General features: G+C 44.7%; 1 protein-coding gene across 1 annotated transcript; it reads right to left on the reverse strand.

Annotated features, from left to right (window-relative positions):
- Nucleotides 1–3,406: 3,406 nt before the first annotated feature.
- On the reverse strand, nt 3,407–14,294 carry WNT16 (Wnt family member 16). Its single transcript, XM_072861142.1, has 4 exons — nt 14,206–14,294; nt 13,851–14,113; nt 11,569–11,855; nt 3,407–3,871 (listed from the first exon to the last, which is right to left on the reverse strand). The coding sequence occupies exons 1-4, from the start codon at nt 14,292–14,294 to the stop codon at nt 3,407–3,409; spliced, it is 1,104 nt and encodes a 367-aa protein (XP_072717243.1).
- Between the last annotated feature and the right edge of the window lie 559 nt (nt 14,295–14,853).

Raw genomic sequence — 14,853 nt, forward strand, 5'->3', positions numbered from 1 at the left:
TATCGCAATAGATGTCAGCTAATTTCTTTAGCCCTGATGCTACTACAAAACAATGTTCATATCTTGATCCCATCCAGAATTGCTTTCACAGATGCTGCCCATCCAGAACTAGTTTGATGGATGTACCTTAGATAAGTTACAATGGATCTTAACTTAAACAGCAATTTCAGCTGTGATGATAGGTAAAGAGAGGGGCTCATGCTCCAGTCTCCCCAATGCACTCAGCTTTGCTTCTGCTTCCCTCTCCAAGCCCCCAATGTTAATGCAGCAGGAGAGCAAGCAGCAGCCCCTCAGACAGCATGCGCTTGCTCTCACCAGTGCTCTGCCCTTGCTGCAGAAAGGGTAATGCCACCTCCCATGAAATAGCTCTCTTCAGCTTCTCAGAGGCAAGATGGGTCCTTCTGCTGCCAGTGAAGCTTCAAACCCCTGTTACCTTGTTTGCTCCACCATTGTAGCTTTCATAAACCATGTGTGTTGCCACTTATCTTCATTGTTTTTTGCCATTTTTTGCAAAAATACACTCTTCCCCCTCACAAAACCAGAAAAAAATATTTTATTAACAACAACATTTAAGAACAAAAATATATTTTTATTGGAACTAGACGACCTCTCAAAAATAACGCAGCATCAAATACTGGCTAGCCAAGCAGGCAAGAGACACCCTGACTGCGTTGGCTGCATCATGACTGCCCCAGGTTGCCATGCAATGCTGATGTGAGTGCCTTTCCCCTTCAAACACACAGAAACAGCCACTGAGATTTTTCTCCTGGGCAAATCCCTGAAGCTGACCTTAGACCCAGGAGTCCAGGACCATTTTCTCCCCATTTCCTACCCTGCCAGAAGTTAAGGTGTACCGAGAAGTACGTTGGTGATTTTCCTTACTTTACAGATCAGGCATGGAAGAACCTTTAGGTCTGGTAAAAGCTAAGGTAGTTTTAAGACACAGATCGGGACTGCTTCAAGAGAAGATCTTGGTCTCCACACTGAACTCGCAGTGGCTGGTTCCTGCTGGAGCCCCATACAACAAAACAGTGGTGACCTCAACACTGAACTCAGTGGAGGTACCGCTAGGAGCAGTCTCACATAGGGCACCAAGGCACTTACCTCTGCCAGCAGCCTGGCGTAGGGCAGATTCAGAAAGAGAGAGAGGTGGTCTCTACAACACCTTCATATCAACAGTGACCAGTAGCATGTCCCATTCATGCTGCCAACAGGTGCTGTGGCATGGCCTGCGGAGCCTGTGGGTTTACTTTCATTGCTGGAAGATGGGAACAACCTGGAGCTCACAACTCTCTCTTCAGGGTCTTCCACCAGGATGTGTCCTCCCCATCCAAGTTTTCACAGGGAAGGTGTTGAATCCTCCTGTGACAGTGACTGGAGAGCTGAGCACCCTTCCCATAGACAGCAGATTTCACGGCTTCAGGATCATTATCTATCTGCCTAGGTCAATGGAGACAGACTGGCCAAATGTAGGGAAGGTCCAAAATGGAGGGAAGGTCCAAAAATAACTAGCAGATAAAGGACTTCTTGGTTGCTGAACTGATGTTCCTAAGATACTCCACATAAGGCAGTGAAGTACCACAACAGAAGATTTTGTTTGCTTCTTCCTGACCTACACATCCAATAAAGAGTGACAGGGAATCTGGTCACCGTCTTTCATGGGAAAATAATTGACAACTAGAAAATGAATTCCTCAAAGTAACTTTGAAAGCCTCAACCAAACTGTCCAAGATGATTTATTTCTAAAAACTGACTGGTAGTGTGGAACAAGTTAAGGGATTGCAAAGCCTTGCAAGTCTCCTTGATGTCAGTGGGAGTTCTGCACTTACCACTGGAGCCAGAATTTCACTTTTTGTGAAATGGATTTAAAAGAATTAAAAAAGTATACAGAATATTAATTAACTGATCATTTAGAAAATCATAGTAAGTGTTTCTCATCAGTGTGTATTAACTGCAACAATTATAACCACCCTGATGGTAAAAAAAAAGAACATTTATGTAATTCTCTGACTAATTTCCCCCTGCACATGCAAATAAAAATCAGTTAAAGGCTACTACAATAGTAACAAATATCTAACCAACAAATGTCAAAGGCTGTAATCTTATCACATTGGTTTTGGAAACCTTTTACATAACTTGCATAATTTAAATATTTACAAAATATAAACTTTCTTGTCTTATCAAAAATAGGTCTTTGCACATTTAAACAACAGAAATCCTTTCACATGATGCTTTTTAAGCCAGGCATTAAATCATTGCATAAAAATAAACAACCTTTCACAGATGTAAAATAAAATTGAGCCAACATATGGAGGGGGAGAAAATGTTATCAATAACAGTTTAAATATTTTAGTAGTGTAAGCCAATTCATAAATTACATTGTGCATTGAACTTACTTAGGATGCAACCTAATGAAAAGTTCTAGCTGCTGCTTCTATAAGAGAAAGCAATGTTTTAAAAAATCTTTTGCTTTATGGCAGATTTTTTGGGGCTGAATCTTGTATGGTTAATTGTGAAAATGATGGTGAACCACCAGTGAGATGGTTGAACATGTCAGGTTATTGCATACAGTCCAAGAGTGGGGTGATGACCGTCTGACTCGCAAATTGTGTATTCAGATACTGAGGAAATGCCTGCAAAGGATTTTATTTCCTTCAAATACCAAACTGTATTTCTGTCCCTTCTCAGACCTGTCCTTTGTGCATTTGAAAGACAACCTATAAAAAATCCCGAGGTTGCTATTTGGTACACCATTCATGTTCATCAAGCTGTGCTCCAGCCCCTCTACTCTGGACACAGCTTGCTCCACGCCAATGGACCCTTCTGTTCCACCCAGGCAGTGCCCAGGTCTCTGCAGTCACACATGTTTCTCAGTACCAGACACTTTTCTGCATATTATGCAGAAGACAGCTTTCCGAACGGTTGCAAAGCAAATGCTTCATGGTCAACAGCAGAACATTTCCCCTATCTTTGTTTTTTTTAATAAAGCCTGCAGAAATGAACCATCTAGTGGATCCATCTAGTCCCAGTTTTAAAAATACAGACATAGGGATTATATCTAACGTGTCTTACACGCTCTCTGGCTAAAAAGATCTTGAGTTTTCTTCACTGTACCTACCGACCACATGGACCTTCAGGATGTTGTGGCTATTAAAGACTTGGAAAGTCTTTAATGCTCATGGAGTTACATGTTCAAATGTGTCATCAGGAGTCCTTTTTTGTTGTTTTAGCTGTCCCTGTGTGCAGGCTGCTGTTCCCTCAGTTGCTCTTTCATACGCCAAATGCTTGAACTACATATTGTTTGGCAATACCCATTCCCACTGAAGCTGATCCCCGTGCAGTCCCACATAGTACGAGTAATTACTGCCTTGTTGTGTGTACCTTGCTGTGTTTTCTGTACTTCATCTTATTTGCAGGTGTGTACATCGGTCATGGTCTCGCACCTCCGGCAGCGCACGTAGCAGCACCAGACAAACTTGCATTCACACCTTTCCACGTGCCTGACGACGTGGGTGTTGTACCCGCGCCCGCAGCAGAGGAGGTTGCAGCCATCGGGTCCCTCCGAGGTGCGGTTACATTCCCTTCCCTGAGTCCCAGGGATCCCCAGTTTTTGGTCTTCGACACAGTAATTGGGCGATTTGTTCACATACAGCAGGTCTTCTTTCCCAATTGGTATTTTTCGCTGGCTTTTCTCTTTCCTGCGTAGGTTTTTTTTCAGTCTGTCTGATATCTGTATGCTGTTTTCATACTTGTGCTTTAAAAACCGGCCAATCTTTTCAAAGGAGGACATTGTTTTCCAACAAGTTTTCACAGCACAGGACCCAGAAACACCGTGACAACGGCAATCCACTGACATCAGCTTTGCTACAGCCTGAAAGCAAAGGGAGAATGACATTTGGATGCAGTCTTTCATTCATTAGGAATACTGCCTGACATCAGTAACACAGAGGTCTCGAAGTACTTAACATTACAGCTGCCATTGCCATTTCAGCGATGGGGAAGCCAGAGCATAGGAGGATACATGTTAGGAATCAGGTTTCCAACTCCAGACCCCCCCTACGGGAAGCCTGATCTTCAGAAGTGCTCTGCATTTGCATTTTGCAATGGCGATAACATAGCAATACCGAATCACAATAATGAAAGCTTGTATTTCTGGCTGGCTTTTCATTCTGGAGGATCCTAAATACCTGAAACGACGTGTCCTGTGTCGCTCGTCCCACCGCTGGAATGCAAATGGCCTCATGGGGAATAGCAGGAGGGGAAGCAGGGACAGGGCAGGTAACAGCACCATTCCTACATTGGAAGACATTTAGTGGGCAGGTCTATGCCATCTTTTAAGGGTGCCTTGAAGCTACTATCAAGATCACTAAACATTCACCAGACAGTCTGTAACTAAGGCCACGGGAATGGCTTGAGGTCGCACAACAGTGTCTGTGCGACCAGCGTGGCTCAGCATCCCAGGCAGCGCAGTGTACGGCCTGCAGGCGCCTCGGGGCAGACCTGTGTTGGAAGAGCAGGAGGATGCCCACATCTCTGAGCTCCACAGAATGTCTATCAAAGGAGCCACTATAGCTCAGCAGAGGTATCTTCAACTCAGGTATTCTGGAGCAAATCTCAGGCGCTTCCCACTTACAGGATCAAGCCCTGTTCTTGTAATTTAGGCATACTAATACTATCATGGGTTTCTAGTGTTTCCAGTTGCATAACGGCTCTAATACAATTTGATAGTTGCCCTCACATTACTTTTATAACTTTCAATGTTTTATTAACATTTCCACAGTTATTACCAACATTAAAATATCCTTAGGTGGGCTGCTTTTCTACACTCATGCAGATGCAAGCACTGGGCTGACAATAACTGTCTGACCAACAATGGCAATCTGCAGCCTGCGTTAAGCTTTTGCAACACTCAAGAATTTTGGCTCCCTTTATACGAGACGAAGCCTCAAAGAACTGGAATCTGTAAACAAGCAGTAATCTGGGACTGCAATTCAAATAGTCAGCAGACAATCAATATAATACTTCCTTCTGGAATATCAAATAGTTATAGTATAAAATTATACTATTAGACTTGTGACACATCTCACGTTACAGTTTGGAAAAGTGCAGAGAAAAATCATCGCATGCACAGATACAGCAAAAGGACAAGGTATCATCATTCTTGGGTTTTTTTGTTTTACCTTTCCATTAACATACTCTCTGGAGCCATCCTGTAGACTCATACGAGCCATTGGTTAATGGTGTGGAAAACCCATGCTAGTGTCTTCCATTTTACTAACCTTTTCCCTCATACTTCATTTCCATAATAAAGGCAATTGGGAAAAGTAATAGAAAGAGTGAATTTTAAATTAATCCATAGTAAGTTTCTCTTTAAACTTCTCATGCAGCAAGGTCAATACAGATTCAAATGATTCTCCTCTGGAGGAACCACTATTTTCCACAAAGGGGGGAAGACAAATCCAACTTCATGCTGTTTATTAAAATTCACCCTAAACCTTCACTTACTCCACAGCGCCCACAAATATTAACCACTGTCAATCTATGTCTTTCTCAAACTGTCTTAGGGAAGAAAAAACAGAAAACAAATCTATCTAACATCCTCATCTGGTTTTCCCTGAGAAAGTAGTTTCATTTGTGCCTGTTCTTAAGCCCTGATTCTGCAGTGAGACCAGAGCCCTGAAATCCTGCTGAGCCCTACTGACCCTATGCATGACTAGAAATAAACTCAAGTCCCAGACTGCTTATTTGTAGCTTGGGCAGCACAAATGCCATCCTCAAAGTTTCAGAGCTAGTCAAGTCATAGAGCAGATAAAATGAGCTGTTTCTACCCTGTGTGTTAAACTGGGACTTTTCATCATGGTAAAGGCGGTCACTGAAGTTTGGGATGAGTCCAACATGGTTAAATCCATTGATTTCAGTGGGAGTTGAGGCCTTCTAGCACATTCTGCCCCAAAGATATTGACACAAGCCCAAGCTGGTATTTGCATATAACTCTATAAACATTATTAAAAATACACATGACCAAAGTGTTTGCTTGGAGTCACATCTTTGGTTAATGAACAGGACCTCTTTGTTGGTAGAGGTTACCTACGGAAGCCAAACAAGCAAGGCATTCAAAGAATCATTAGCAAGAAAGAGCAGGTGTATGCCCTGACCTAGAACAGCCATTAGCCTTTGCAAACTAAACCTGGTGAAGTGATGCACCAATATAGGAGATATTTCCAGGTGCTGTGGATTGCTTTTGGGATTGGAGATTTTTCCTGTAAGAAATAAGAATATTGCAACAAGCAGGCCCTCACCCCAGAGCACATACAGGCTCTTTCAGTGGCAAATAAACTGGCAGTAATTCTTGCAGATACTTATCTTCTCTCCTTCACAGGCTACTTCCTGTTTAATAGACAGATATGACCTTGCTCGTATCTCCAGAATCTATCAGTAAGGAAATCACTGGGCAGTCAGTCAGAATATGCATCGTTAAGATGTAACAGTGATTGAGGCAGATGAGAATTTGAGACCCAAGGACAGAAAGTCTTTGTTAGAATACAGATAACCTAATAAAATGTCAAGGGAAAGAGAAACATGGTATCAACAGATAAATTTTACACACAGTTTAGAAACAGAAGGGATTTAATAGTATTTTCCAATTTCTAATTATTAGTTATTTGTATCATAGCAAGTAACTAGAATCTCGAAGTAGTTTGAAACCACATTGTGCTATAAGATTTATAAGGTTACAGATGTAATCCTTGCTTTCACTGCAGTATGACAGGGTACTAACTAGGGAAGAAACAACAAGGAAAAAAGTATACAATTTGGCTTGGGGAAAGAAGTGTACTTCCAAGTCTGCTAGAATCAGACATAGTAAAATCTGCATGAGGCAGAAGGATCTAGAAATTGTCAGGGGAAGCACTGGACATGTCTGCTAGATGCTAAGGGCAAGTTACTTCCATGTGGACAAGTAGCCCAGCAGATGACACTCAGGAGTCCTTCTCTGAGGATAAATTAATGAAAACTAAAGGGAGACAGAGTTTCTAAATAGCAGAAACTGATGCTGGAGTCTCAGGCTGATATAAAAATATTAAAACGCAGCATATATTAGCAGTGTATGAAAGATCAGGTCAATGCAAGAACTACAAATATGGTTGGGTGTGGAAGCACTGAGACCATCCATAGCAGTTACAAACATTGGTGTTTTTATTCTGTGTTGCTCAGGATTCTCACATGAAGCTTTGATACAATCTGTTGTAGAATGCTTTATGGTGTCATCACAGTTGTGCATGACCCTGGACTATCACTTCCCAGCTCCTAGGATGGGCAAGTTGTCTGGTTGGACTCCAACATATTTTGGGTTACCTCTACTGCCAGCACAGGGAGCTGTCAACTCACTTTGGCTGATCACAAAACATGCCGCTGGATTTCAGGCTGCCATGTGAACTTTAATGAACAAACTCCCGTAGCTGAACATCTGGCAAAATTTAGGGACTAGGAATCTTCTCTTGCTGTTTTCTTGCAAGCAAACCTAGGAGGGTGCCTGTAGAGCTGATGCAGCCTTCTGGTGGGACGTGATCAGTGTGGAACTGAGCTGGATCCACGAGTGTTGTGTTCAGCCACAAGCCCACCTGAACCGTTTTTCTTGCCCCTATTGCCATTCTCTGCCGTCAGCCCTGGTAGTACTAGCACAACAAGAGCACAGGGTTAAGTGATGAACTGGATACAGTGCTGAACACTGATCTGTGTTAAAAATTAACCTGAAAAAAAGATCATTTTTAAGCTGGCTTCCTTTCACAGATCCAATTAACAGAGGGAGCGGCATGGGGTGGGAATGTGTGGTTAGAACAGGTGGATGGGCAGAAAGCAGAGATTGGTCTGCAACTAAGGAGAGTGTCAATGGAATCACAGTTTGTATACCCCTTAATGCCAATTAATGCTTAATAACTCCAAGCTAAGCTCTCTGTCTGCAGGCAGTTCTCAGCTGTGAGACAGGGGCTGCCAGTACTTGTTTTGCAATGGGAACCGATGCCTGTAACCAAACAGCCTAATTTAAGCCACTGGGAGAAGAAAGCAGGACTATTAATGAAGACAAGCATATGTCCTGCCAGAGGTACAGCAGTTAAGAACAGTTGCCGGCTGTTGGTGGGACTGTTACCAACCCACTATTATCAGTAAACATAAACTCTCTGATGAGCCAACCTATTTCAATGTGAGGACAGAAGTCCTGCAGATCAAATAAATTTCCACAGGTGCAAAACAGAGCAGAAATTCTTCCATCAGTGAAATAATACTACTACAATAATACTCAACCCATAGTGCCTGACTCCCCTCATCCTTTAGTTTAAGGAGCGGAGGTACCCAACTCACATATGCACATCTAGGTATACTGAACATTACAATGCTAAAAGATGAGGAACATTTATCTTGTGGCAGAATAAGGAGTGAAATCTGGATCTTCTGAGGTTCAGGTTAGTATCCTAAACAGTGGACATCAGTCAAAGGATCCTTACTGTTTTAAAATTGATATATCCTGGATTTAACTATGAGATGTAGAAATGTAAAATAGCATTTTGTACATAAATGGGAAAGGAACAAGAGAATTCTGCACATATCAGTTCCATTCATAACTCCAAGCAAACACAGAAGTGTTGTCCCTGGAAGAATGCTCTTGCAAGACACAGAACCAGGAACATTATAGTATTTATTACAAAAGTTCATAAAGTACCAAAATATATTGCAAAATATCCTTGTAAGCCCCAAAACATGAAGGTCAACATTTTCCAACATCTCCTAGTTAAGGATTTTGAAACTGCAAAAATTAAGAGTTCTGCTAAACTTTACTTCAGCTAATATCGCTGCTAGAAATCCCAAGTACCAACAATAAACATTCTCTTTCACTCTGGACAGTGGTCAAAATATTTGCTTTATCCTACAGTTTGCCATTAAGTTACAAAATATTTATGCATGGAAGCTGACTAAATAGTCTGCATATTTTCTTCCAAGATAATGAATAACAAATACAGCATTGATACAAAATCAGTGAAATAAGGACCTTCCAGCCTTTCAGGTTTGCAGTGGATGGGTTTTTTTTAAAAACACAGTAAAGTGTCTTTGAAGAGGAATAAGCATATGTATCGTACGCACCAAATCAGCCTGTGACAGCATACTTTGAGAGCCTTGGTGGAGAGCTCAGTATTGTGAAAAGCCTGAAATCCTGAAAGGTCCTCAGGACCCGACGGATCCTTTTGGGTGGGATTCTACCACATTCCCAGAGACTGACAGCCTAGTCTAAAACTCTGCTTTCATAAAGTTATTTATTGTAATAGGTACCACTCAACATGAATAGTAATAGAAGATACTACAGTTGCATGACATTCAAGATGTGGAATCAGAATTGATTATGTTTTCATGTGTATAACCAGCATCTAAGATAACTTGAATCCTGTCAAAAATACTATTCATGGAAAATGAAGACTCACTTAACCACATTCTCCAACTCCTTTAGCTCACTGTTTGAAAATATGTTATCTTTGACTGAATACACTCTTCCCCTTTGCCAGTCAGTCCTGTCCCCATGATGTAGGTGGCCCAACTGCCTGTGTGACCGCTATAGATGAGATCAGGGAACTGATCCAACTTTAAAGAAAGCAACCCCAAAAGAAAAGTTTCTTTTCTAGGCTCTGTGTGTGTGTGTGTGTGTGTTTTTTTAAAGCTGAATGGTTCCTTGGTACAGGTCACAGAGCAAGACCCCAGACAGATGTGCTGGCACACCTGCAGGAGTGAGTGATGAGCACAAGGATGGTGCTGGAAGACCATTAAGTGAACACTGTCACTGAAGACAAAAGGACAGCAAACTGCTGCTGCTGCTAACATAGAGCTAGAGGCAGACGGGAGAACGGGGTATCAGAGACCTGTGTTGCTGCCACCTAAACACAGAAATCACATCTCTGTTTCTCTCTGAATTTCCTCTGGAGCCTTGCACTCTTCTTCCCTACACTTTGATTCTCACCCTAATCCGAGAAAATGGCACTGTCTAATGACAAACATGGGTATTAAAATTAAAATTCATATCTGTACTGTATATTAAAAATAATGAAATTAAGAGAGATAATTTTATGGAGATTATTATCTCCTCCCTTAACTACCTCTCTCTACAAATGTGGTAAATGACCCTTTGCTCTTTCCCTAAGGAAATAATCACTTAATCTTCTGTTCCTCTTATTAACATCCCCTACTACACAATACTAACCACCTTTTCTTGGAGATGATTTAGCTGACTGGCATCTAATTAAACTCACAGTAACTGTTCTCAGCACCTACTTAGTTTTAAAGTTTGCTGCTTCTACTTCAGTCCTGAAAAGGGCCTATGTCCCTGAAAGATTTTCTGGTTTTCCAACTTATATATAATTATATAGAATCATAACTTAATTAAATTAAATAGAATATATTACCTTGCAAACTGTAAAAATTGGTTTAAATTAAAATAGTTTGCAATGATACCACCATGGCTCTTATAATGACTTACAGACAGATTCCCTGTCTATGGCTGATAGGAAAGTTGTTTTCAGTAAAACCCACTGATGCTGCTTCTGGCTACAGGAAATTACTGAGTTACAATGGAGTCCATCAATATGTGTAGTCAAAACCAGGGGGTCTCCATTTCTTTTCTTCAGTTATAGCTGTGTCACCAAACAGAACAGATTTAAAGTATTGGGGCCAGAGCGAGCCATTAAACACTTACGAAGTTAAAAACTCTAAGGTAAAGCAGAGAAACTAATTTTAAAGCAAGAACCAGAATCCAAGTCTCTGCCATTTCAGATGTAAGCCCCAAGCACTAGATTACAGACTCACACCTCCCTGTATTGGCTGTTTCTGCCTCCATTTATCATCCTCTGCAGAGCAGGACAGGAGGACCCAATGTCACACACACCCACACACACATTTCCTCTGCAACCGTGGGTTTGAAGTCCTTTAGGCTGAAGAAGAGCTATCCGAAGCCAATCTCTTCTCACTTCTCTGATGAGTGCCCTAACCAATGAGCTCCTTTAAAATAGAGGTGTCATTTCCATCCCATCTTTTAAAATAAAAGGTTAACTCTCAATTTCCTCTCTGAACAATTCTAGACTTCTGCTCTCAGACACAGACCCCAGGCTGTGGATGGGTAACAATGCCTCATGTCCAGTCTGCCTGCTCATTCAGTATTAGAGAGAATTAAAAATGCAGGTCATGATAATAACAGAATAATCAGTGAAAAAACTCCTAAAGTACTATGCTGCTAACAGGACTATTTCAAGTTTGCTACAGAATAGCAAATATCTATTTGAGATTACTCTGATTAGCACTCCAGATCTAATTCTTATTTTGTGATTTCATTTTAACCTGTGAAGTTTAGTTAGTTAATTAGTTAAAACCAGCTCTGATTCTGGGTTTGTACACATTGCTTTGGCAGTGTTAGTGCGGTTCTTGCCATTGGCCCCATCTGTACCTGCAGTCAAGGACAGGCCTTGTTTGGTTGATACCATTTTGCCAATGAAACTGAACAAGCGATTGCTGCCATTGCTGAATGGTGACACATACCTGCCTCCCAGCCTCGTTGTTGTGCAGGTTCATCGCTGCCAGTCCGCTCCTGCTCTTGCCCGTTACGTTCTTAACGGGCACATCCAGGAACTTTCTGCTGAACGACATTCCGTAGTGGATATCGTCGGAGCAGCCGCCCCAGTGCCAGCCCTCACTGGCCGAGCCACCATGCCGCAGATTTGTGTCACAGGAGCACTCGGTCATGTTTCCTGCGCTGCACGATCGCGTCACCGAATGCACGAGTCCTGCCGACGTCACTGCGTATATGAACGCGGTCTCCTTCGTGCCTACAAAGCAAGGCACGAATTTATTACTTCATAACTCCCTCTGATTACCTTCCTGGCAGAGCTGTAGAAACCAATTTTACAAGCCAGACTATTATTAAAAACGAACAGTTACAAGTTTAAAGTCATCACAGCTTGGTCTGTAGAGTTAACTTGTTTAAAGCAGTGGATATTCACATCCAAAAAAGACTTCAGGGCCTCTTCATATGACTGTGCTATTAATGGTACTGTTTCTGGCTGCTTGTACCATGTGATTTTTGGTAACTCCTTTCTAAGTCTGGTTGGAACTTTATTTTCCCCAGAAACTTTCAAGCCAATCAAGTTCTAATAAATAAATAAAAAAAAATCAAACCCAAAACAAACCACACCCCAAACCCCTTACTCTCCACTCTGCTTTTCACTATTCATATTGATTTGAAGAAGAAGAAAGGGTTAGTTCAGATCTCAGAGGAGGAACTTGAAGCTGTCACGATCCCGGGTTACTTTGGTATAGGGCCAGAACTTACCTCATGCTAAATTTAGCAAACATTGAGGTTCTAACTCACAAAGGTTGCAAACAGCCCCAAGAAACTTAAACCAGGCAGAAAGCAGGATGGTACAAGAATATTTAGGCCATGTGCTTTTTCTTGAATAAGCTGGCCATGGGAAAGACAGCAGTAAAAAAAGCCTTTAACTGTTCCTATTCTATCTCAGAAGAATCATGGAGGGACCTGCCTGGGCCTCTTAAGCCAGTCCTATTCTCTGAAACTTCTGGCATAATGTGGCACAGATCTTTAAACCGTGTTAAGCAAGGTATACTCTCTAAGCAAACCAAAAATCAATGCCTGGCCATCAACTGCAGCTAAAATTTCACTGTGCTAATTTTCACTGTTGTAAAAACAACTTGTTATTTCCAGTCTCCCAAGTTCCTGCTCATGGGCAGGAAAGTTCCTGTTTGTTTCTCCCGCTCGTATTAGTCTGTGCTGCTGGTACCGTCATAAAATGTTTCCACAGGACATACTAGTGAAGCTTCGTGGGTTAGCAGTGTCACTCATTTATGGGTCTATGGGAAGAGTCCTTCCCATTAGACAGAAGGACTAACATACAATACATATGGCTACATATAATAGGGTAAACTGCTCCCTGGTTTATTTTTCCTTTTCCTTTTTGGAATACGCATGACTTTTTATTGCCCATTTTATGTTTTCATGGTTAATATTTGGGATTTTTCACTGTTGTATTGTAGTATGGAGTGAAGATTGCACAAACACAAAATGAAGTACTGCAATAGTTAAGTTCACCTCAATGGCTGCGTTGAAATCATTGAGCAGAGTGTTCAAAAGAAACTTGCAGGATCAAGACCTTTGATACAAACCAAGCGTCCCTATTTCAGTGTAAATTTCAGCAATTCCATTATTAGTTTGCGCAACGAAAGCAGCTTCGGTCTTGCTGTGCTGAGCAATACCGCCTAACTGAGCGCATATGATACATTTTAAAGTAATTCACATTGCATTTGGTGCTGTGAGCAGATTTTTACCTGCAGTCAAGCGACCTTTTCGAAATACTATGTGTCATTACCCCACTCATTTAGTAATTATGACATAAGGGGATAAACCCAACATCAGGGTAAGAATAACAACATTTCAACAGAGTTAAGTGGATCTAGTCAAAGGCGCTGCCATCCGCGGACGCACTAAGCAAAAATTACAATCAGCCACCGTAATTTCGGAAAGACAATGGCAGGTTTCGTCCGCTCGGTGCGTTTCGTGTACCTGTCTCAGCCTCCCGGGGCGGATGCGGCAACCGCCCTCCACGACGGCACTCACTCCTCCGCCCGGCTCTGCCGCGGGACGGCCGGTCCCCTTCCCCGCCCCGCCGGAGCCCCGGCCCCCCGCCGCCCGCCCCGCAGGGCTCCTCCGGGGAGGGGCGAACCGGGGCAGCCCCGCGCCCCTCCCTGCCCCGGCGGGGCGGCGGCGGGCGCACCTGCGGGCCGGCGGCCCCGGCGGGGCGGACACTCACCGCTGCTGAGCTGGTGCCCGAAGGCGGCGGCGGCGGCGGCGGCGGGGGCGGCGGGTCCGCGGCGGGCGGGCGGCGGCGGGCGGCAGTCCCAGCGCTCGTGTCGGAACTGGCTGCGGCACTCCTGGAGGCCCAGGCGCGCTCCCTCCCGGATGGCGGGCACCAGCTCCGGCTTCTGCTTGCACAGGTCCTGCTGCCGGCGGCTCAGCGGCGGGCTGGCGCAGCCCGGCTTCTCCGGCCCGCCGGCGGCGGCGATGCCCAGCCACCTGCAGAAGCAGCCCCCCCGTCAGCGCCGGGCCCCGGCGGACACGAGGGGACGGGCGCCGCGCAGCCCCCCCTCCCGCGCCCGGCTACTCACATCCAGGTGCCGCCGGCGGCGGCGGGGCCGAGGGCGAGCAGCAGCGCTGCCCGCAGCAGGCACGGTCCGAGCGGGGCCCCGCGCCCCATGCCCGGCCCCCCGGCAGCAGGGACCGAGGGGGCGGACGCCAGCGGCGCCCCCCTACGCGGCTCTCTCCTCCTCGGGGGGCAGGGGGCAGCCGGCGGGGGAAGCCCGGGGAGGATGGGCTGGCGGGGCGGGCGGCAGGAGAGGAAGCATTGGGAGCGCTTGATTCCCTTCAAGGTGAGAAAGTTGAGTTTGATGTTTTCCCCGGCTCTGCCTCCCCCGACCGCGCATTGGCCGCCCGGGGGCCGGGGCGGGCCGGGGCGGGCCGGGCCGGGGCGCGGCGGGAGCGCGGGGGCTGCGCGCCGCTCCGCTCCGCTGTGCCCGGCCGGGACCGGTGGAGCTGTGGAGCTGCTCGCCAGCCCCTCTGCGGTGCTGCCCTTTTCCTCTGGGATCGGAAGCGCTGCGAGCGCCTGCGAGGGGTGCTGGCGGGGGTCCGGGCGCGACAGAGTGGGGCTGCGGGCAGAGGAACCGGTAGGTCTGCAGTGATTTCATCCGCGGAAAGAAGAGAAGGCACAAAACACTCATGTCAATAAATCATAACATTCCCCACGCGTTTTACTCAAA

This window comes from Ciconia boyciana, chromosome 1, assembly GCF_034638445.1.
Source record: "Ciconia boyciana chromosome 1, ASM3463844v1, whole genome shotgun sequence".
NCBI classification, from domain to species: Eukaryota; Metazoa; Chordata; class Aves; order Ciconiiformes; family Ciconiidae; genus Ciconia; species Ciconia boyciana.

Excerpts from the sequence above, each read along its gene's own strand:
- WNT16 (XM_072861142.1), bottom strand. The coding sequence starts at position 14,294 with ATGGGGCGCGGGGCCCCGCTCGGACCGTGCCTGCTGCGGGCAGCGCTG. Across the intron at positions 11,856-13,850 it reads CGGGCACCAGCTCAGCAGCG|GCACGAAGGAGACCGCGTTC; the intron begins GTGAGTGTCCGC and ends CTTGCTTTGTAG. Across the intron at positions 3,872-11,568 it reads ACAACGAGGCTGGGAGGCAG|GCTGTAGCAAAGCTGATGTC; the intron begins GTATGTGTCACC and ends CTTTGCTTTCAG.